The sequence below is a fragment of the Lissotriton vulgaris genome, unplaced genomic scaffold (assembly GCF_964263255.1).
Source record: "Lissotriton vulgaris unplaced genomic scaffold, aLisVul1.2 SCAFFOLD_469, whole genome shotgun sequence".
Classification (NCBI taxonomy): Eukaryota; Metazoa; Chordata; class Amphibia; order Caudata; family Salamandridae; genus Lissotriton; species Lissotriton vulgaris.
The window spans coordinates 90,361-113,466 of record NW_028243818.1 but is presented as its reverse complement, the minus strand read 5'-3'; the positions used below and the strand labels follow the sequence as shown (position 1 = coordinate 113,466).

The 23,106-nt window shown below is 46.1% G+C and overlaps 1 protein-coding gene across 1 annotated transcript in view; it reads left to right on the top strand.

Annotated features, from left to right (window-relative positions):
• LOC147668224 (receptor-type tyrosine-protein phosphatase N2-like) overlaps positions 1-22,114 on the top strand; it is a 945,343-nt gene extending 923,229 nt beyond the window's left edge. The window contains exons 11-12 of the mRNA XM_086948690.1: positions 18,653-18,739; positions 22,078-22,114. Of these exons, the coding sequence (XP_086804816.1) occupies positions 18,653-18,739; positions 22,078-22,114 (124 nt within the window). The remainder of the gene's footprint in view (positions 1-18,652; positions 18,740-22,077) is intronic.
• Positions 22,115-23,106: the final 992 nt, after the last annotated feature.

The window sequence follows — 23,106 nt, the reverse complement described above, 5'->3', positions numbered from 1 at the left end:
TCTACGACCATTGCATTTATTTTCTGCTCCAGAGTCTCTTGTGACTCACCTACAGCTAAGCCTGTATTGTCCTGTTTGTCTACCTGTTGTGCCTCTTCACTATTTTGCAAGCCTCCGTAAACTTAGTGGTTGTGAGCACCAAGCGGGTCCCTAATTACTGCTATCAACATGGCAGGCTAGCACTCTGTGTTGCAAATACTATCCCTTTGACTCCACAGATATTTCAACTTCTAGGGGACTCTTAATCCTCCTACAGGCCCCTGTCCCACAGCATTACACATTATCTCAGACCCTTGCCACAATAACTACTATTCTAGACTGGTATCATAAGGAATTTCATAAGTTCACCCTAGAGCACCAAGCAGGGAGAGTCACCATCAGCAGGCAGTCCTTTCGACTTCCATTCCCCTAGTTTACAAACTCACTGATCCTGTTCCACTCTGATTATGACCCAATGTGGGCAAAGCCATGGTCCCACAGCCCTCATTCAGACTTGAAGGGCAGAGGACGGGGAGAAACTCTGAGGCAGGGTGGGTTGCTGCTCAATCTGAGTTTGAGTCTCCTAGGCCAAAATTGCCCAAGACTTACAACATCTGCCCCCATTCCTCCGCCTTCAAGGCTCTCTCATCTCCGCTCCAGGCATCTGCCCTGCCATCTTCTCCTGAAGTATTACAGATAAAGTGGTCCTAGACGTTAACTCCAAATACGATTATTGGTACTTTGTTACACAACATAATTCAATTTTCATTCCACATGCGATTAAATCCTGCAATTAAGAAATTTTGGAAACAAAAGAGAAAACAATAGGCCAAAAACAGTCAAGTGTCCAACAACACACACAATACGTTTTGAACGTCTTAAAAGTAGAGGGAAATACTCCACTGTTTATTTTTCTAAAAAATTCTCATCATTAATCAATATACAAATATACAATTTTGGAGAAGCAAACAGGGGGTTACCAACAAGTAACGTGCATAGGATAGAGTGAAGGTTTTAGTGCTTGTGTGAGACAGAGAGAGACCAAGAAGGTCTAGAAAAGATGCGTTCCAATTGATTTTGTAAGTCCAAGGTTAAATAATCCTCAGAGTGGTTCTGGAGGAGCCTGCCCTCAAAGTTTACTCTGCAAAAAATTGTATTCTTTCTTGCTATGTTACGTGGACAATTCATCCGTTGCTCTTATTTACGAAGGGAGAGGGGACAGGGACAACAAAAAGATGCAGGCTCCAGGTGGGGGAAATGGTTGTCGACGTTTCGACCCAAGGATAAGAAGGGCAGTTGATATCCTCATGAGCGGGTCTTCATCAGGACGGGTAGGGTGGTAAAAGGAGGGGGCTTAGTTACATTGAATTCATGTAACCCCAGTAATGTGGGTGGACACCCTTTAATGGTGTGCCATGTGCGAAAAAATCAATTTAATAAGAAAGCCGTCCAAGCGTGCTCTTGAGTACCTTGCTGTCAATGGCGGCGGGTGGAATCCGATTAGTGTTCCAAACAAATATGCGCGATGTGTCTCATACGTCGGACTGCACGGGCTGTCATTGGGGCTCTGTCTGCAGACGACCGCCAATGTCCCTGTCCCCTCTCCCTTCGTAAATAAGAGCAACGGATGAATTGTCCACCGTATCATAGCAAGAAAGAATAACATTTTTTGTAGAGTAAACTTTGAGGGCAGGCTCCTCCAGAACCACTCTGAGGATTATTTAACCTTGGACTTACAAAATCAATTGGAAGGCATCTTTTCTAGACCTTCTTGGTCTCTCTCTGTCTCACACGAGCACTAAAGCTTTCACTCTATCCTATGCACGTTACTTGTTGGTAACCCCCTGTTTGCTTCTCCAAAATTGTATATTTGTATATTGATTAATGATGAGAATTTTTTAGAAAAATAAACAGTGGAGTATTTCCCTCTACTTTTAAGACGTTCAAAACGTATTGTGTGTGTTGTTGGACACTTGACTGTTTTTGGGCTATTGTTTTCTCTTTTGTTTCCCAAAATTTCTTCATTGCAGGATTTAATCGCATGTGGAATGAAAATTGAATTATGTTGTGTAACAAAGTACCAATAATCGTATTTGGAGTTAATGTCTAGGACCACTTTATCTGTAATACTTGATACCTAGGTCCTAGGACTTTCATTGGGTCACCCCATATATGATAACCATCTTCTCCTGAAGGGCACCTCTGTACACAGGTCTGCCTTCCATCGGAGTGTACCCACCAAACAGCCTTAAATCTTCAGCAGCATACTTTCTCTGTAGTCCCGCCTATAGATCAGTGCTCACCAGCTGCACCTAAGAGTCTGTTGCGACAGCCACGCACACCACTGGAGAATGGATTAGGTTGACTATGCAGGCACCATCTTGTCCTTGTGATTGCCAAATACCGCCACTCATGGGAACTACCCAAAGCTGTAATATTGTGCCTGAAATGGTAAACGGCTATTGTCATTTTTCAACTTGGCGTGGATGGCACTTACTAATCCTAAACCACAGACAGAAGCTAAAGGCTGCTCCTCTGACCTGCATAAGACCAGGAAATGTCTGATTAAATGAATTTGAAAAAAGTCCTGATCTACGAAGAATCGTGAATTGATACTGAAGAATGCTACAAGAGGAATTTGATTTATGTACACAGGAGGTGAATACCCTCAGGAAAATTGTATTGGTAATATTGCCTTGAAAAAGCAGAAGTTCTGTGAAACATGTGTTGGCTGAGATGACTGCAAGTCTATAACCAGGATGGATTTTTCTGTAATGTCATAGTGATCTATATGTTGTAAAGTACACAATTATGGACAGCGTTTATGATATTGTCAAGTAGCTGATGCCTGAACCTTTTGATTATAGTATACAAATGACCAATCATTCTATAATAAAGTGTGCTTTAAATAGTGCAGTTTATGGTTCAATATCTTGTCTTTTCCACTCAGTTCTGAAAATGCATTGTTGAAAATATACTTATGCTAGGAGGTAATTAGGGAAAAGGTGAAGTAGCCCTGGACAATTTTCTTGGTCTATCTATCTATCTATCTATCTATCTATCTATCTATCTATCTATCTATCTATCTATCTATCTATCTATCTATCTATCTATCTATCTATCTATCTATCTATCTATCTATCTATCTATCTATCTATCTATCTATCTATCACAGAGTGGCAGTAGTCACTCTGTAGGGATAGTTAGGGTTGTCAGAGATAGGAGTTCCTCTCTGATTTTTACCCCTGAATAACTACGCACTCATTCAACAAATCCCCTCCAAACTTTCCAGAACTATTCCTCGTTGTAAATTAACAATAATGGAAATTTTCACTGTGTTTGGTCAAGGGGTTGCAAAGATAAAAGGGGGGTTCCAAAAGAGATGTGGGCCCCAATTTATCTTTACAAAGACTTTTTGTATTGGACATAGAGCCAAAACGAGAGTAGAGATTTGAAAGAACGTTCATAGTAATGCACACTATACTATGTAAATGATCCTTTTTCACATGGAAACTAAATTGGTTTAGTGGTTGTTAAGTTTTAAGGCAAATCAAGTTAGTGATATCTGTTGCTGAAGTAATGCCACGGTGCAACCACGTTAGAGAGTGATGACATCATAAAATATGATTGGATACTGGCAGATAGTCCACAGTAAAAAGGCAGCTATGTTGGATTAGCAAGAGATGTTTGGCTGATCGCTATATATTTTTTTAATTCATCCCACCCATATAGGACATGGGTGCAAAATAATAGCGGTCTTTGTCCCTGCCCTTTGAAAGCCAAATGCACTATTACGCATATTCTTATTGACTGCGCTTTTTGTCTTGCAAATCGGATCAAGTTTTTAAGACCTTTGTTTTTTAAATATGATGCTCTTCATAGGAACAAGGCGGTGGAGTTACTGTCTGAGAAGCGATATTTAGATGTGGCAGTTGGGATTGTTCGGTTCTTACGATTTGTTAAACAGAATTTTAAAAAATGAAATGAAACAGGGATTGGGTGGTGAGGAGGGGGGCTCATTTTAAGGTTTTAATTAATGTTTACTTATTAGAATGTTTTATGGACAATTGTCTAAATAAACTTGTTTTTAAACCTTAAAACCTTAAACCTTAAACAGTAGTTTTTAGAAAGTACCTCAGGACCAGTAACATTTAAAAAGAAACTAATTCAAGATATCAAAGTATATTATACATGTTAGACCTGACATCTTTTGGCGTGATTACCCCTATCTTTTTGCCTCTGCCTCCTGTATTTTTCGATGCTGTGCTGGATTCGTTTTTGCTGGTTTAGATGCTTTGGACACTCTGCCACTGCTGATCAGTGCCAGAGTGTAAGTGCTCCCTATGTAAATTGTTATTCTGATTGGATATACATGTTTGGCATATTTGTATCACCATGAAGTCCCTAGTAAAGTGCACTGGGTGTGCCAGGGCTGGTGATGACAAATGCTACTAGTGGGCCTGCAGCACTGATTGTGCCACCCACAGGCGTAGCTCTAAAATGGTGTCTCGGGCCTGCCACTGCAGCGCCTACGGGCAGTTTAGAACTGCCATGTCCTCCTGGTCCGCGTCCCCGCTGACCAGGCCTAACCCTTCCCTTCTCGTGCACATCAGTCACCCCTATGGAAGGCCCAAGGTACCCCCCTGGGCAGGGTGCAGTGTATGTGAAAGGTAGAGCATGTACTAGTGCAGGTACCATGCTCTGGTAGTGAATTACAGCCATTTTCGTTTTTCACTATTGTAAGGCTATCTTGCTCCATAGGTTAACATGGGGGATGCTGGCTACAGTGGTTAACAGCATTTCTTCCCATAGGAACAAGATAGGACATAAGTATCTAGTATCCCTGAACTCAGAATTTAATAACGCATCTTTTAGGAAAGGTGGTTTTTAGATCCTGTGTTTGAGGACAGCACTTTTAGAAAGTTGCTGTTCTCTTGTCTGACCCTTCTGTGTGCCTGAGACTGTTGTGTATTGACTGTCTGGTTTGTGAGTGACAGGGGCTGGGGAATTCCCCCAGAGGCTGGATGAGTCAGCACTAGGCAGAGTGGAGCAATTGCAACCTGAGTGATGGGAGGAGTTAGCACCTGGGCTGAATAGGGCTATGCCTGCCTGCCACAATGCTGGCTCCACCTCCTGCTGGGCGGCTGAGGACTCTGCCCCTCACTCTGAAAGGAAAGATGCAGCCAGCACATCAAGGTGCTCAGGACCCACCCAGAACTGGTTCAGACCGGGCTCAGGGCCCACATGCACTGAAAGAACAAAGACTTTAGGGGTATAAGTACAGGACCCCTGACAACAGAAAATTAGATCATCCTGGAAATCAAGAAGGAACCTCTGCCAAGGAGAAAGCTGACTCTGAAGAAGGAAGACTGTCCTGCTGTTGCTCTGCTGGACTGACCTGCTGTTGCTTTGCTGCCAAGGAGAGGGGAAGGACTTTGCTGTGAGCTGTGTCCCCTGTCTTGTAAGGAATCTCCAAGGGCCTGAGAAGAGCTGGCTCCCTGTTTCCGAAGTCCCAGGAACAAAAGGACTTCACCCCCAGTCTCCCTGAACTCTGCTGAGAGAGTTCTGTCCTTCGTAGAGTGCTTGATCCAGTTGTGGGGCCTCTAGAAGTTGAACCTGAGCTGAGAAGCTTGAGACTAAGCTGAGAAACTTGTGAAGCTGAAAAGTGTAGCATCGCTCGCTTGCGGAGCGCATCCCCGACAGTGCGAGAAGTTTCCCGCCGCTACGAAGGTCGAGATCGGCGCAGCGCCTGACATCGCTGCCGGAGCCGACGCACCCTTCGTTTGCGGGACGCACCAGACCGGTGCGGGAGAATCGAACATCGCTGCGAGTGTCGTCGCAGAGCCTGTCGTCGCTGGGTGAGATCCCCGCACCGCTCGCTTGCGGACCGCATCACGTCGCTGCGAGCATCGTCGCAGAACCATCGCATCGAGGAGCTGCGAGAGAGAGGATCACCGCTGGACCGCGCATCGTCGCCCCGGAGATCGTCGCAGCCCCTACGAGATCATCGCATCGTGCCTTTGCGAGAACAGACTTCCCACGGAACCTACGCACCGGAATCCACGCAAGCTGCCTTCCTCCCCATACAGATCGGATTCGTCGCCACACGCCCGCTGCTGCAGCGGGGCTGTCGCATCGCCTCCCCAAGGTCTCAGGAGTAACGCATCGCTTGTTTCCACCGCACCAGCTTCCTGCTTGTGGAACTTTGTCGCATCTAAAAGGTACTGTGAGTAAACGTGACGCAACTGTGAACTTTTCACGCATCTGTGGATTATTTTAACGCAACTTAAAGAACTTTGATTGCAACCTGAAGAACTCATTTTTGAAACCATATCCTTGAACTGTGTATGTTGGATTTTTGCCGTTTTGGTCTTGTGTAGTTTAGAATAAATATCTTTATTTTCCTAAACTGTTGTGGAATCAGTTTGTGGTGTTTTCACTGTGTTACTGTGAGTGCAAATACTTAACGCATTGCCTCTGGTTAGCCTAGACTGCTCAGGCCAAGCTACCTTGAGGGCGAGCAGGGGTTATCTGAGAGGGTTATCTCCTTGTCCTGACTAGAAGCAAGGGTCCCTATTTGGACAGTGGTACCTACCTCTGCCAACTAGAGACCCCCAGTTCTAACATTGGTGGCAGCGGTGGGATTTGAACTTGTATTTGTACTTGACCCACAGTAATTGGTGTACATCACTAGTGAGTGCAGACCATTACGCCACCGCATACTACTGGTTTTTGAGTTTTTGAATTCTGTTGTTGAGTAACTCTTCGAAAAGCATCATGTCTCAGAATGGGAAGGCACCCAGTGAGAGGGCAGAAGCAGAATTAGAGTTTTGCATTGAAGATTTGTGTTCATACAGAGTTGAGCAACTGAAGAAATTCTGCCTTGAGTTTGAGTGCCCCATAAAAAGCACCTACAGAAAGGAGGAGCTACAGAGAATCTTGAGAGCCCATTGGGAGGCACAAGAGGAAGATGATGTGGATGTAGAAAATGCTTTTCAAAGCACAGATCTGCCAGTGGGCAGAGTAGGCTCAGGAGCTGGCAGCAACCACTCCGGTAGGGGCCTCACCCCAGAAGAGTTACAGGAAAATCAAAGAATAAGAGAATATGACTTGGAAGTCATGAAAATGAAACTGAGGCAATTGGAGTTGGAGAAGGAAAGGGCAGCGGAAGACAAGAGAGAGGCCCGCGCCTTAGAGGAAAAGAAATTGCTTTTGGATCATGAATTGAGAATAAAAGAGCTGGATCTGAAAAACAAGGAGGTGGATGCCAGTTCTAATGGTGGCAGCGCGCAGCCAGTGCATGGGGGTAAAGTATATATTCCCAAAGACCTGGTACAGAATTACCATAGGAGTGAGGATATTTATGCCTGGTTCACTTCGTATGAAATTGCATTGAAGATGAATGATGTGCCTGACAAGTATTGGGGGGCGGGCCTGTGGAAACATTTTGAGGCGTCTGGGAGGAGTGCTCTAGAGCCTTTAGAGTTGACAGGTGCCATGACCTACCCCAATATGAAGGAGGCCTTATGTCTCAGGTATGGCCTTACTCCAGAGCAGTACAGACTGCAGTTTAGAAACTCCAAGAAGAAAGAGTCGGAGACTTGGATGGAGTGTGTGAATGGGTACTCGCGTGCACTGGAAGGTTGGATAAAGGGCAGTAAAGTAACTGATTTGAAGGGGTTGTTGCATTTAATCAGTTGGGAGCACTTGAGTAGTCTTTGTGTTCCAGAGCTGCGCCAGCATCTTTTAGACAGCAAGCTGACAGACCCCATTGAGCTTGCTAAGGAGGCGGACCGCTGGTCCAGTACCAGGGTCCACAAAGGAATTGTGGGTACCACAGCCAAAGGTGGGCAGGGTCCCCAGCAGAAGAGTGGGGGGGACAAGGGTAACCAAAAGGAGTTCTCGCAAGGGCCCCAAAGTAGTTCCCAGGAAAAGGATTCCCAACCCCCCAAGCCTAAACAGCCATGGCCCTCTAAGGGTAGGCGGGACAAGAGAAATAACCAGGGTCCCCCTACCTGCTATCACTGCAACGAGGTGGGCCATATTGCTCCGAAATGTCCCAAGAAGAAGCCCGCACCCACTGGTGCTCCCGCCCCAGCGTTAGCTAGTGTAGCTTTGGGTGGGGATTTGGTTTCTAGTGATTGGGGAGAGCTAGCAGTCATGACCCTTGTCTCGCTAGGAGACCGAGAGATGGTCCCGGAAACCTTACTGCCCTCTAACACTAAAAAATATGGGCAGAAGGTGACCATCAATGGGAGGGAGGTTGAAGCCCTGAGAGACACCGGAGCCAGTGTGACATCCGTGAGGTGTCAGTGGGTGTCTGACGAGCAAATCATCCCTGGTGTACTCCGCCCCGTAGTGGCCGCTGACAGCTCAGTGCGCCTCTGCAAGCTAGCGAAGGTTTCCTTTGAATGGGGAGGAGTCTCTGGTCTTTTGGAGGTAGTTGTCAGTGATGCCTTGCCTGTGGACTGTCTGTTAGGCAACGACCTGGAGAGTTCTCCATGGAAAGACATAGAACACCGAACTCACTTGGAGATGTTGGGTCTGCCTGCGTGGATCTGCGTGACCACGCGTGCTATGGCAGCCAGTAAGGGTGAATCAGCAGAACTGGAGCCTGAAACAGTGGCCCAGAGACCTGCCAGGAGAGGGAGAGGCAGAGGGCGCGGGAAACCAGCCCCAACCGTTCCCACGGTCCAGGAGGAAGCAGAACCTGAGGGGGATGCCCTGGAACCTACAGGGGAACAGGTGGCCGAACTGGGAGACCTACCTGAGCTGACCCATTGGCAGCAAGAAGGTGGTCCCTCCAGGGAGGAATTCTGCAGGGAGCAGAAGGAATGCCCTTCCCTCATTGGTCTGCGGCAACAGGCTGTAGATCAGGCAGCAGGTGGAGCAGTCAAAGATCACTATGTTTACTGGGAAGGTGACCTACTTTATAGCGAGCCTAAGTTTGCTGAGCCCGCTGCAGCCCGTGTGCTGGTGGTACCCGAGCGCTTCAGAAACTTCCTAATGGGTCTGGCTCATGACGTGCCTCTCTCAGGACATCTGGGGCAAGACAAGACCCTGAACCGGCTTGTCACCCACTTCCACTGGCCCCAGATGAGGAAGCACGTCGGTGCCTTTTGCAGATCTTGCCAAACCTGTCAAGCTAGTGGCAAGACTGGAATGAAGTTGAAGGCTCCCCTTCAACCCTTCCCAGTGGTGAGCACCCCTTTCGAGCGGGTGGGCATAGATATCGTAGGGCCCCTGGACCCCAAGACAGCCTTAGGCAACAGGTTCATCCTGGTCTTGGTGGACCATGCCACCCGGTACCCGGAAGCAGTCCCTCTCAGGACAATCACAGCACCCGTGGTGGGCCGTGCATTGATGGGGATCTTTTCCCGTGTGGGGTTCCCCAGAGAGGTGGTCTCCGACCGGGGTACCAACTTCATCTCTAGGTACATGAAGTCTCTGTGGGAGGAGTGTGGGGTAACTTATAAGTTCACCACTCCTTACCATCCTCAAGGAAACGGGTTGGTTGAAAGGTTCAACCGGACCCTGAAAGGTATGATTATGGGCCTAGCGGAGCCCATGAGACGGAAGTGGGACGTCTTGTTACCATGCCTGTTGTTTGCCTACAGGGAGGTGCCTCAGAAGTCCTTAGGGTTCAGTCCCTTTGAACTCCTGTATGGCCACCCTGTTAGAGGACCTCTCTCACTGGTGAAGGAGGGTTGGGAAAAGTCCCGTGGGAAAACCCCCCAGGATGTGTTCAGCTATGTGCTGGCCATCCGCAACCAGACACAACGCTTCAGGAAACTCGCTCAGGCGAACCTGGAAGCAAGCCAGGAAGAAATGAAAAGATGGTACGACCAGAATACCACTCTGGTCGAATTTCAACCTGGGCAGAAAGTGTGGGTGATGGCGCCAGTGGAGCCTTGCGCGCTCCAAGACAAGTGGTCTGGGCCATACGAGGTGGTGGAAAGGAAGAGTGAGGTAACCTACCTGGTTAACCTGAAGACTCCCAGGCAGCCCCTGAGAGTTTTGCACGTGAACCGCCTCAAACCCCACTTTGAGAGGTCTGAAGTAACCATGCTCATGGCTACAGATGCAGGAATGGAAGAGGATAGTGATCCTCTCCCTGACCTCCTGGCAGTTAAGGAGCACGATGGGTCAGTGGATGGTGTGGTCCTCTCGCCCACCCTGACCCCAGAACAGCAGAGCGACTGTCGCCACGTGTTGGGTCAGTTCTCCTCTCTGTTCTCCCTGACCCCAGGAGTCACCAACTGGTGCGTCCATGACGTGGACACTGGAGACAGTCTGCCTGTGAAGCAAAAATTTTACAGGGTAGCTGACAAAGTCAGGGCCAGCATCAAGGAAGAGGTTTCCAAGATGTTGGCGCTAGGGGTGATTGAGCCCTCCAGCAGCCCCTGGGCTAGCCCAGTGGTCTTGGTCCCCAAGAAAGCTGCTACCCCCGGTGGCCCGCCAGAACTCCGGTTTTGCGTGGACTACCGTGGGCTCAATGCGGTCACGAAGACTGACGCACACCCTATCCCCAGAGCTGATGAGCTCGTGGATCGGTTGGGAGCTGCCAAGTACCTCAGTACGTTCGATTTGACTTCAGGGTACTGGCAGATTGCCTTAACTGACGGGGCCAAAGAGAGGTCAGCATTTTCAACGCCAGAGGGGCACTTCCAGTTCCGTGTCATGCCCTTTGGGTTGAAGAATGCCCCTGCCACGTTCCAGAGACTGGTTAACCAGGTACTGTCCGGGCTGGAGGAATTCAGCGCCGCTTACCTGGATGACATTGCTGTGTTCAGCCCCACGTGGGAAGAACACTTGCAACACCTCTGCGAAGTGTTGAAGGCTCTGCAGAAGGCAGGCCTCACTATCAAGGCCAGTAAGTGCCAGATAGGGCAGGGATCTGTGGTGTATTTGGGACACCAGGTGGGGAGCGGCCAGGTGGCGCCCCTACAGGCTAAGATTGATACCATTCTGGCTTGGGAGCCCCCCAAGACCCAGACAGAGGTGAGAGCCTTTTTAGGACTCACCGGGTATTACAGACGGTTTGTCAAGGGATATGGCACCATTGTCGCCCCCTTGACAGAACTCACTTCCAAGAAGTTGCCCAAAAGAGTTGACTGGACTGACGCCTGCCAAACTGCTTTTGAGGCCCTGAAGACTGCGATGTGCACAGCACCGGTGCTCAAGGCACCTGACTTTTCCAGTGAGTTCATAGTTCAGACGGACGCTTCAGAGCATGGTGTGGGAGCAGTACTCTCACAAGCCACTGAGGAGAATGGATACCAGCCAGTAGCTTTCATTAGTCGGAGGCTACTCCCCAGGGAACAGAAGTGGAGTGCGATTGAAAGGGAGGCTTTTGCTGTGGTCTGGGCTCTGAAAAAGTTGAGGCCCTACCTGTTTGGGACTCACTTTCGTGTTCAGACCGACCACAGGCCCCTCAGGTGGTTAATGCACATGAGGGGTGAAAATCCAAAACTGTTGAGGTGGTCCATCTCCCTACAGGGAATGGACTTTACGGTGGAACACCGCCCTGGTACAGAACACGCCAACGCTGATGGTCTGTCCAGGTTTTTCCGCCTTAGTGAAGAGAACTCCCAAGAGGGTGGGTAGTTCTCCCCACTTTCAGCTGGAGGGGACACGTGTTAGACCTGACATCTTTTGGCGTGATTACCCCTATCTTTTTGCCTCTGCCTCCTGTATTTTTCGATGCTGTGCTGGATTCGTTTTTGCTGGTTTAGATGCTTTGGACACTCTGCCACTGCTGATCAGTGCCAGAGTGTAAGTGCTCCCTATGTAAATTGTTATTCTGATTGGATATACATGTTTGGCATATTTGTATCACCATGAAGTCCCTAGTAAAGTGCACTGGGTGTGCCAGGGCTGGTGATGACAAATGCTACTAGTGGGCCTGCAGCACTGATTGTGCCACCCACAGGCGTAGCTCTAAAATGGTGTCTCGGGCCTGCCACTGCAGCGCCTACGGGCAGTTTAGAACTACCATGTCCTCCTGGTCCGCGTCCCCGCTGACCAGGCCTAACCCTTCCCTTCTCGTGCACATCAGTCACCCCTATGGAAGGCCCAAGGTACCCCCCTGGGCAGGGTGCAGTGTATGTGAAAGGTAGAGCATGTACTAGTGCAGGTACCATGCTCTGGTAGTGAATTACAGCCATTTTCGTTTTTCACTATTGTAAGGCTATCTTGCTCCGTAGGTTAACATGGGGGATGCTGGCTACAGTGGTTAACAGCATTTCTTCCCATAGGAACAAGATAGGACATAAGTATCTAGTATCCCTGAACTCAGAATTTAATAACGCATCTTTTAGGAAAGGTGGTTTTTAGATCCTGTGTTTGAGGACAGCACTTTTAGAAAGTTGCTGTTCTCTTGTCTGACCCTTCTGTGTGCCTGAGACTGTTGTGTATTGACTGTCTGGTTTGTGAGTGACAGGGGCTGGGGAATTCCCCCAGAGGCTGGATGAGTCAGCACTAGGCGGAGTGGAGCAATTGCAACCTGAGTGGTGGGAGGAGTTAGCACCTGGGCTGAATAGGGCTGTGCCTGCCTGCCACAATGCTGGCTCCACCTCCTGCTGGGCGGCTGAGGACTCTGCCCCTCACTCTGAAAGGAAAGATGCAGCCAGCACATCAAGGTGCTCAGGACCCACCCAGAACTGGTTCAGACCGGGCTCAGGGCCCACATGCACTGAAAGAACAAAGACTTTAGGGGTATAAGTACAGGACCCCTGACAACAGAAAATTAGATCATCCTGGAAATCAAGAAGGAACCTCTGCCAAGGAGAAAGCTGACTCTGAAGAAGGAAGACTGTCCTGCTGTTGCTCTGCTGGACTGACCTGCTGTTGCTTTGCTGCCAAGGAGAGGGGAAGGACTTTGCTGTGAGCTGTGTCCCCTGTCTTGTAAGGAATCTCCAAGGGCCTGAGAAGAGCTGGCTCCCTGTTTCCGAAGTCCCAGGAACAAAAGGACTTCACCCCCAGTCTCCCTGAACTCTGCTGAGAGAGTTCTGTCCTTCGTAGAGTGCTTGATCCAGTTGTGGGGCCTCTAGAAGTTGAACCTGAGCTGGGAAGCTTGAGACTAAGCTGAGAAACTTGTGAAGCTGAAAAGTGTAGCATCGCTCGCTTGCGGAGCGCATCCCCGACAGTGCGAGAAGTTTCCCGCCGCTACGAAGGTCGAGATCGGCGCAGCGCCTGACATCGCTGCCGGAGCCGACGCACCCTTCGTTTGCGGGACGCACCAGACCGGTGCGGGAGAATCGAACATCGCTGCGAGTGTCGTCGCAGAGCCTGTCGTCGCTGGGTGAGATCCCCGCACCGCTCGCTTGCGGACCGCATCACGTCGCTGCGAGCATCGTCGCAGAACCATCGCATCGAGGAGCTGCGAGAGAGAGGATCACCGCTGGACCGCGCATCGTCGCCCCGGAGATCGTCGCAGCCCCTACGAGATCATTGCATCGTGCCTTTGCGAGAACAGACTTCCCACGGAACCTACGCACCGGAATCCACGCAAGCTGCCTTCCTCCCCATACAGATCGGATTCGTCGCCACACGCCCGCTGCTGCAGCGGGGCTGTCGCATCGCCTCCCCAGGGTCTCAGGAGTAACGCATCGCTTGTTTCCACCGCACCAGCTTCCTGCTTGTGGAACTTTGTCGCATCTAAAAGGTACTGTGAGTAAACGTGACGCAACTGTGAACTTTTCACGCATCTGTGGATTATTTTAACGCAACTTAAAGAACTTTGATTGCAACCTGAAGAACTCATTTTTGAAACCATATCCTTGAACTGTGTATGTTGGATTTTTGCCGTTTTGGTCTTGTGTAGTTTAGAATAAATATCTTTATTTTCCTAAACTGTTGTGGAATCAGTTTGTGGTGTTTTCACTGTGTTACTGTGAGTGTTGGTACAAATACTTAACACATTGCCTCTGGTTAGCCTAGACTGCTCAGGCCAAGCTACGTTGAGGGCGAGCAGGGGTTATCTGAGAGGGTTATCTCCTTGTCCTGACTAGAAGCAAGGGTCCCTATTTGGACAGTGGTACCTACCTCTGCCAACTAGAGACCCCCAGTTCTAACAATACATTATATAGGGAGGCACTTACAAGAGCCATTTGTTGTTTGGAAAATAAAATAAACTGAGATATGTTGGATAAGCCAATATTTAAGGTTTGAAAGGAAGATTTTCCATAAGTGGTAAAATGGACACCATTTAAGCAACTTCACTGTACGCCACTCCAGTATACGCTATTCCACTGTACGCTACTCCACACTATGCTACTCCACTCTACACCACTCCACTATATGCAACTCCAGTGTAAACCACTCTACTGTACACTTCTCCACTCTACGCCACTCTATGCACTGTGTTCTCAGAAATGATGGGATTTGAGATGTCATAAGTGTTGTTATAAATACTATGATTTCAGATGTTATACTTGATATAATATGAAAGGGTCTAAGCAGTGCATGGTATAGTGGCAAGTTATACTGATTGATGTGTGGTTAGCGAGCTGAAAAAGGTGTGTATGGAGGAGTGCTGATTATAATAATGTAAAGGTGGTGCATAAATTAAAAATTAAAGGTATAACTAACTTTCTCAATTTTTTGTGTACTTTAAGTTTGGTTTGTGTAGAAAGAAGAATTATAGTTACAGTAATTTAAATGTGGTGCATACAATTTAAATTTAAGGTATAACTATAACTTTAGATTTTCTAATGTCTGTGTCATTTAAGTTTGGTTTGTCAAGAAACAATGAATAAAGTTTGCTCAGAGTGTAACATTCTATTTATTGTCATTGTTCGGTGTGAAGGGCTCATCACTCACATGAGGTGATTCCTTGAGTGGGGCAGGGCTGCACATCTACCTATATGGTTTATAACATGATATCTTTTCATGTATCTTTGGTTTAAAAAGGTGTTTTCTCATGGCCTTTTTGGTAAAAATGTAGAATTTGACATTTGCACTGTAGTGATAAATGTATAAACGTGTGTTTCTGATTTGTGTTAAATAATATGTCTTAATGGGCTGCATTTATTTTCATATCAGCATAAATAGTGTACATGCAAATGTATGGGTTGTAATATGTTATTTATTATCATTGTTTTGTATTTTGGAGGAAGGGTCGTGACTCATAAATTTGGCCATTTTTGCCCTTCCACTCCCTCAACAATGCTTATAAAAGCATAATACACTCTGTGGAACAGCCTCTATAACATATGCCATGGTACTATTTTCATATGTCCTTGGTTTTTTTTAAGTATTCAGGAAGGGAATGGTTAATACTGCAGCGAGGTTCTGGGTGGGAGTGCTTACTTGCGTACCGGATGAATCTGAATCAGTTCCTTTTATCTTACATAGACAGACCTTTAAAAATATAAGAAGAGTGCTTCAATTGATCTAACAGTCTCATTAGAAAAATCCCTATGATCATACTACCACTAGATACCAAAAAGTCATTTTGTCCTTTTTGAGATGTGTCCTGAGTAGATTGGGAGCGTGTCTTTCAGTGCAGAAACATATCTTGACCTGTTATGCTGATTGTATGGCTAGGGTATTGGTAAATAGTGACGTGTCTCTGGTTCTCATGTTTTCTAGGGGGAACAAAATAGGATTACCCCACTCTTTACTCTTCCTTTATTATTGTCAGTGGAACTGCTGGCATAATAATTAGACAGAGAGAAGTGGTAGAGGCGGTGCTTGTTTAAATACTCAGCCATGAGGTATATCTGTTTGCGGGCAACATTTTGAGGAGGTTGAGGAATCTAGAAACATCCATAATTATGTAGTAAATTGTGCTACCACAGAGCCACCTAAAATCTACTGATCTTCACCATTGTCCATTGTTGTATTCACAATTTATTCCACAAAGGTAAAGAAAACCTAAACCTTCTAATTCCAATCAGTGCCCATTGTTAGCTCCACCTTGAAAAACACCCAGCTAACTGCCCCAAAACGCACATGCTGTATATAAAAAATGGATAACAGTACCGTGTGTAATATGGTCCAATACTGTCATTTCGGAGTTCTGGCGACGCAATCCATGTGAATGTAGTATTATTTATTGATTTGAGTTGGAATTTATAATCATTTACATTGGGATTTTACACATTGGTAGATTACAGGCTTCTTATTATATAAAAATGTGTTATTGCATTTAGGAGAAGTGGTTTACCTAACTGCGGGAACACCAAACTGACCATTTAGACGTTGTATTTTAGTTTTTTCTCCATTGGGGTGCTTGTTAGAGCATTTAAAAACCTGAAATCGGGTACTAGGAGGCTGTACATTTTGTGGGCGAGCAAAGCTTACCCTTCGTATGTGCTTGGAGATGCGGATAATAAACATTTTAAGCCACAGACATTGCATAAGGAGTCAGCGAATTGACTTTTAAAGTCAGCTTGGGTGTTATTACGAAAACAGTTTTACATAAGAATGCCTTCAGTGTGTAAATGTGCACTCACTGAATGTTTTATTTCATAAACCTATTCATTTAGCAGAACTTCATTGTTCCCATGTTCTAAAAAGGATGTTTCAGAAAAAGTGACGAGGTTTGATCATTTACTGACAGACATAATCACCATAATTGTAATTGTTTTCTGGATTCATGCTCAGCTGAAGTGCCAGGCTACATCTGAGAGAGTATTATATCCTGCCAAGGACAGTGATGATTGATTCAGCTGGGAGATTGCCCTGTAACTGCCAGACTGTTAATGTACCAGCCAGTAAGCTGACTACTTACTAAATTCAAAGGCATAGCCCTACATTTATGAATATTTTTTTAAGAGTTAACTGTTGATTTGAACCGCAAGGTGCTCATTTAGAGAAGTTGGGAAAGCATAAAAACTGTGTTAATGTGCGATAATTGGTTACTGTAAATTTAACATGGTTTCACTATTTAATACAACATCACCGCATTGCAAAAGTGGTGATACGCGCTATGCTGCATGGGAAAGCTGTGCCCGTTAACACCAGGAAACAGCAGGTGATGACATTGCTCACATGGAGAAAAAAAAACACTGATCCTGACGGTTGGTCACCCTTAAAATAAACGTACCGTAATAACAAGATTACCAGATGTAGTAACTCAATTGAAGAATCGTGGCTATTCCGACATTTTCTAAATGAGGGACCAAGATCATTTCTTAAACTTGGCTAAAACAGATCCATTTTATAAATTTTATAATTTCTCTGTATTGTTTATTTCAAAGAGGGGATATACGCGGTGATTCTAACATGGCTTGTCCTGAATTACTGAGGGACTTGCTTAGATTTGGGCAGTAATGTCAGGACCTCCAATTTCTAGAGGAAAAGCTAAGGGGTCTATTAAAATGTCGGGCGGATCGCCCGACAGAATCTCCCGCCCACCTTCCATTTACCCCCACCATATTATGATGGCGGTGGGTATGCGGCAGACGGGAAGACTGTCCGCCGCTTTTCCGCCCGGTCGTCCTGGCAGAAAAGGGTTGAATATGGTGGCAGTGTCTGCTAGACACCGCCATCCATATTACAATGGCTGCAAGAATCAGCCTTTCTGTGGCGGTGTTGCCGTCACGGAATGGCATGGGGTTTTTGCAGTTGGGGGCCCGTTGCGGGCCCCCAGGATGTTGGGGGTTGGAGAGGCACATGGGGGGTACTTATGGTACCCCCCTTCATTTGCATGCAGGACCTGGCACGTTGTGCATGCAAATGCACAGATGCCTTTTTTGCATTGCGGGGGGTGCTGCTGACAGCACCGCACGCTGCAATGCAAAAAATGCACACTGTGGGCGCATCCTAACTGTACATAGTGGGCGGTCCCATCTCCCACTGCGATGGCAGGCGGACTTTGTCCATCCACCATCGTAATAGACCCCTAAGTGTAGAGGAGAAATCATCTGGAATTTCCTCCTCCGCAGTATACATAGGGACGAAGATATGCCTTCGAATTTAACATTTCCTCGAGAAAGTGCAGCTTTTTTTATACCTTACTATCCAACTCTCAGTCGGGGATTAGTTTTAGTAAGTGCACGTATCTATAATCTACTAAAAGCATAAAGACAGACCAACAAAGAAGAAAAACGTCAGTGGCCATAATAATACAAGTGCCGTTGACTATAATTGGAGTACAGCACGCCCACCACATTCGTGAAGAAGTACCCTGACCAACAAATTCTAAACAACCTTAGTGAGGTCCGTGTTTCAAAAACAGCCGCCTTCTCCGTATCTTTGTTCTCTGAAATGTACAAATGCTGTGTGCATGCATTATTGCAGCGGCCATTTTAGTCGGTTTCATATATTTACTACGCAGGTGTGATTTGTTTTATATAAGATCCCTGAAATGCGTTGCCCGCTATTAGCTCCCTTTCCCATTCCCGGTTCTTTTCCTCGCATCCGCATTTTTTTTTCATCAAATCCAGAGATGAGCCTTCACCACATCAGGGGCCCATTAGGTTTCCTAACAATACCATTTGCACCTTATTGTTTGTCTTATTGCTGGAAAACGCGGGTGATTCATCATGGCCGCCGGAAACACCTGATGCCAATTCCCCCAGTGTCGCACTTACTACAATAAGCTGCGTGTCTCAGACTCGAATCGGCCAAGGTGATAACTCTTTTGGGACTTTTGGCCTTTCACACGTATTGATGGGTTCTATTTTTTGCAGTAAGGTCATATCTGTCTTGCTTTTTTCAACAGATCTCTGAAAGGAGAAAAAGGCCTGGAGTTAATTGAGGACGTGGCAGATATTCTTAAACTACAGATGAGCGACTTCAGTGATGTCAAGTACGTACACATAGGATTTAAATTATATTCCTATTCTTATATTTGTTTTCACAGTATATCTCTCCACAATCAAGTCCAGAGGGACTTATTTGTCCAATTCTGAGATAATATGCTCAGCACCACAAAAATCTTTAGAAACTGGCAATGTTCCTAAAAATATGGCGTTTAGTATTTTTTCAAAGGGCTAACAATAGTATGGACCTTGTAAAGCTTGGTTTGAACTACACGGTATTTCCAAGGTGCTTGGGGACGTCTGGAGACCGTCCCACTACTCTTTTAGGCGGAGAGCATTCCAAGTTAATCATTGAATCAAGATGTGCTTTACATTACCCTAGATGGTCTCTGAAGGCGTTTTATTAACACTGTAGCAGAAACTAGAATAGTGCCTAGAATTGTACCCAAAATAGCGAACATTTACAGTGTTTTCTTCCTTTTTTTTATTTGGCACTTCCTAATCAAGCGCTTCTATTTAATTTCTATGTTATTGCCTGTAGCACATATGGTCACCAGGAAGGTTTCCCGCGTTAAGGCAGCAGAAGGAGGCCACAAGAAAGAAAACATAAAAACTCAACTTGACTAAACGTTGACGAAAAAATTAGTTTGATTGCTTTCGCAAAGGTCTTGTAATTCGAAATTTGGCCTATTTTTATGGCAGGGCATTTTAAATGTTTGGCTCTAGCTAACAGAAGAAATACCCCCTTATGCAACAAAAGGAATTCCCCCCCTCAGTTCTCTCTTTAATTTAGAGGGCGTGAGTTGATTGCAGTGCTCGTCCAGGCTGTGTACAGTCAGAGAAAGTCAGAGAGTTGTGATTTCTCTTTGTCAGTCTGTCAAAAAAATTGTTGCATGCCTGGGAGATGTATAAACTGTGCCCTTTGTAGTTGTCCTTCCTCGGTTAAACGTCCATTGAATATACTGTCCACAAAGTTATGGACTTTCTGTAAGATCATAAGTAAGCCGGAAGTCTCAGATAAAGGTTGTTACATAGTCCAAACTGGAACAGATGCATGTGGCAACAAATGATGGCTGCCCCTCTTTATGAAGGACGGTACATTTGGTAAGATGTACTGCAGACTCAAGTGTGTAGTTGGCATTGCATTCCCTTGCTTCTTTATGGAGACCTATATGTCATAATATGGGCCGATGACCAAAAGATCAACAGGGCAAGCAAAGATTAACTATTCTTAACACCACATCTACATACGTACATTGAAGATATGTGATTAATAAAGTTACTTATATGTGGAGTTAAGAACATTAAACCTATATGTACTACCACTACTGGCTACCTTGTTGATATTTTGATCATTGATATTTTTGCTACAGTGGTTTTGTTGTATAATATTTAGTGCTCATTATTCTGGTAACATACCTTAATGAAAGCTCATGGTTGATCAGCAACCTTGGATATTTGATATTTAGGCTGTAGTGGGTGATGATCTAATGCAGGTAGATTAAAGGGTAACATCTCAGCATGCAACATTGTAACCAGTAATCAGCATATCTGTCTTAGTCACACATATCTTCAGGAAGCTCACACATCTTATGTGCAGATACCACATCCCACTTATACAGCCTGATGATAAGCTCTGTGCGGTCCGCATAAGGTACAACTCTTCATCCAAGCAATCTAATCAGTTCAGGTAGGACTGAAAGAATAAGGGCCAGATGTACAAAGCTTTTTTGAAGTTGCAAACAACCTGATTCACAGAATTGGGCCATTTACGGCAGGAAAAAAGCATCTATTTAATGTACGAAGGCCCAATTTGCGATTCGGTAACCTAATACTGAATCGCAAATTGGGTCTGCGATTCAGTATTAGGAAGGGGTGTGTTATGGCGTCCCTTCGTAATACCAAAATGCAATGGTATATGTGAATGTTTTGTGACCAAAATGCGGTCGCAAAACATTCGCCTTTTGCCACCTACTTCAAGTAGGTGTTAACCCATGCGCAAATGGATAGGGGTCCCAAAGGGACCCCTTCCCTTTGTGAATGTTTATGAAACATGTTTTAAGAGCAGGCAGTGGTCCCACGTACCACTGCCTACTCTAAAAAATTAAAAGAAACGTTTAATTTTTCTTTTTGAAACATCCTGTTTTGCTTTAACCCGTTACCGCGGCAGTAATTCCGCCGCGGTGCGGGCGTTTTCGTGCGCGGGTGTAATGCCGACGGCCAATGGCCGACGGCAGCACTCGGGAGGTAGTGCTGCCATCGGCCATTGGCCGACTGCAGCAGGGAAAGGGTTAAGATAAACGGGCTGCATTTGAAGAAGAAAACATTGCTTTATTGAAAAGCAATCACTGACATGGTGGTCTGCTGACCTCAGCAGGCCACCATCCGTGTGATTTTTGGCTTTCCCAGGGATCGCAAGCCGAGACCTACCTCTTGAATATTAATGAGGTAGGACTATTTGCAACACACTGGGACTTGCCACTTGTGTTAAACACCCATTTGTACCTGGGTTTCTGCTCTTACCAATTAGCGAATTGCAAAAAAATCAATATATGATATTCACAAACACTTTCCTTCATATATCTGGCCCTTGGTCAAGTGCTGGAGCTGGAAAAATCTGATTTAGCTGATACATTGATGAAATTCACTTGGAATGAACTCTAAAAATGCAAGCCTCCCATAACATATAGTACATTTTTCTGCTTTGCATATTCTACAAAATGAACCACACTAAGTTTCTGAGAGCCCTATTTGGTCTGGCTTGACAGCAGAGCCATGTTGAAGGATGGAGCTTGTCCTTGAAGGTCAAGCAAATGCCACTGTTATGTTATGAACAACCGCTCCTAGATATTAAGATACTTTTGTTTTTGTATTCTTCTCTGGTTGTCATGTGTGAATACTTATGCCTAATACAGCGGGGCTTTGTTGGTCATGGTGGTAAGCCTATGAGCAGGGCTGTAAATCTGGGACTTGGTTTGCAATTTGCACTTTGAAGTGTGTCATACTGAATGACCTGCTGGGGGCCTGCATATGCGAATTCATATTGGTTCCGATTTTCTGATTATAATGGCACTTTAATGATTTAATTTGTAGATTAAAGTATGATATCAATACATGAAGCACAATGTATACAATTGCTAGTGATCTCTTAAAGTGGAAAAATTGAGTTGAATTTCCTGAGGATCAAAGAACAGTTAAGTGAGGATCCCCTTTGCCTCACGGAATTTCTGTGCAACATAGCATGCCTCTTTATCAGCTAAGGGATAAGGAATGGGATTAGAGCTGCCTGGAAATGTACAAAAGGAAGAACCCATATGAAACCTACATTTAGTACTGTGATATCAATCCCATTTCATTTTTTCAATATGTTTATCAAATATTTTAGGTCACAGGTTCAGGCAGCTAAAGCTGTCTGCCGGTAGAGCTGTAGTTCCAGTACATTTTGTATACTAAGGGGGTTGAGATAGCCCATTGGTCATGACTGGATTTTTTTGCCTATCTCAGTTATCAGGACTTGATTCAATAGATATCCTCCCTATTCTTTTGATTGTCTCACCTACAACTGTTTTGGTCACACAGCATTCTGATTGGATGAGTTTTACCCTTCTACTACATACTTGAGGGGATTATTTTTATTTTGTATTGAGTATTCCATGGGAATGCACATGTTTTGTTGCTCTCTCTCCCCCTTTATCCTCGCCTTCCCCACACATGCTCTCTTTTCACTCCACTGCTCACCAATAGACCAATATATCTAGCTCCAGTCCCCACCCACCCCACTCCCCTTGACAAATTTATTTATATCTGTTTATTTTAGGTCGAGCCTGGGAACACGCATCCGAAGGATGCGGTCCAGGTGGAGAACTATAGCTAGCTGACTCGGGGGAATGACGGACAAGAAACTGCCTCGCGCTTCTTCCCGGCTGGATTCAGCTGCGTGCACGCGCACCCACACTCACGCATGCGCACATCACAGCCACACGCATACACAGCCACCCGCATACACAGGCACACACCCCCCCGCACCTACACACACACTAGCGCACCTACACGCACACACAGAGACCCCCCACACACACACCAGCGCACCTACACACACACACGCACGCACACATACAAAGACCCCCCTCCCCCCGCCGCCGCAATCGCACACATACACATACACACACACACACACCAGCACCGGACCCCACTCACCGGCTACGCAGGATTTCTCTTCTCTGGGGCGGCCCCGGGGCTCTCCGTAGCTCCGTAGCTCGCGGGAGGACTCGGCTTCTTTGCTCCATCCCGGCGGGCAGCCAATCATAGCCCAGCAGCAGGCGGGACTTCCTTCTTTCTTCTGGCCCGGCCTACGTCTTCTCTCCCGTTGCCTGGCTTCCTGCCTCAGGGGTCCACCAATGGCAGCGCTGCCCCG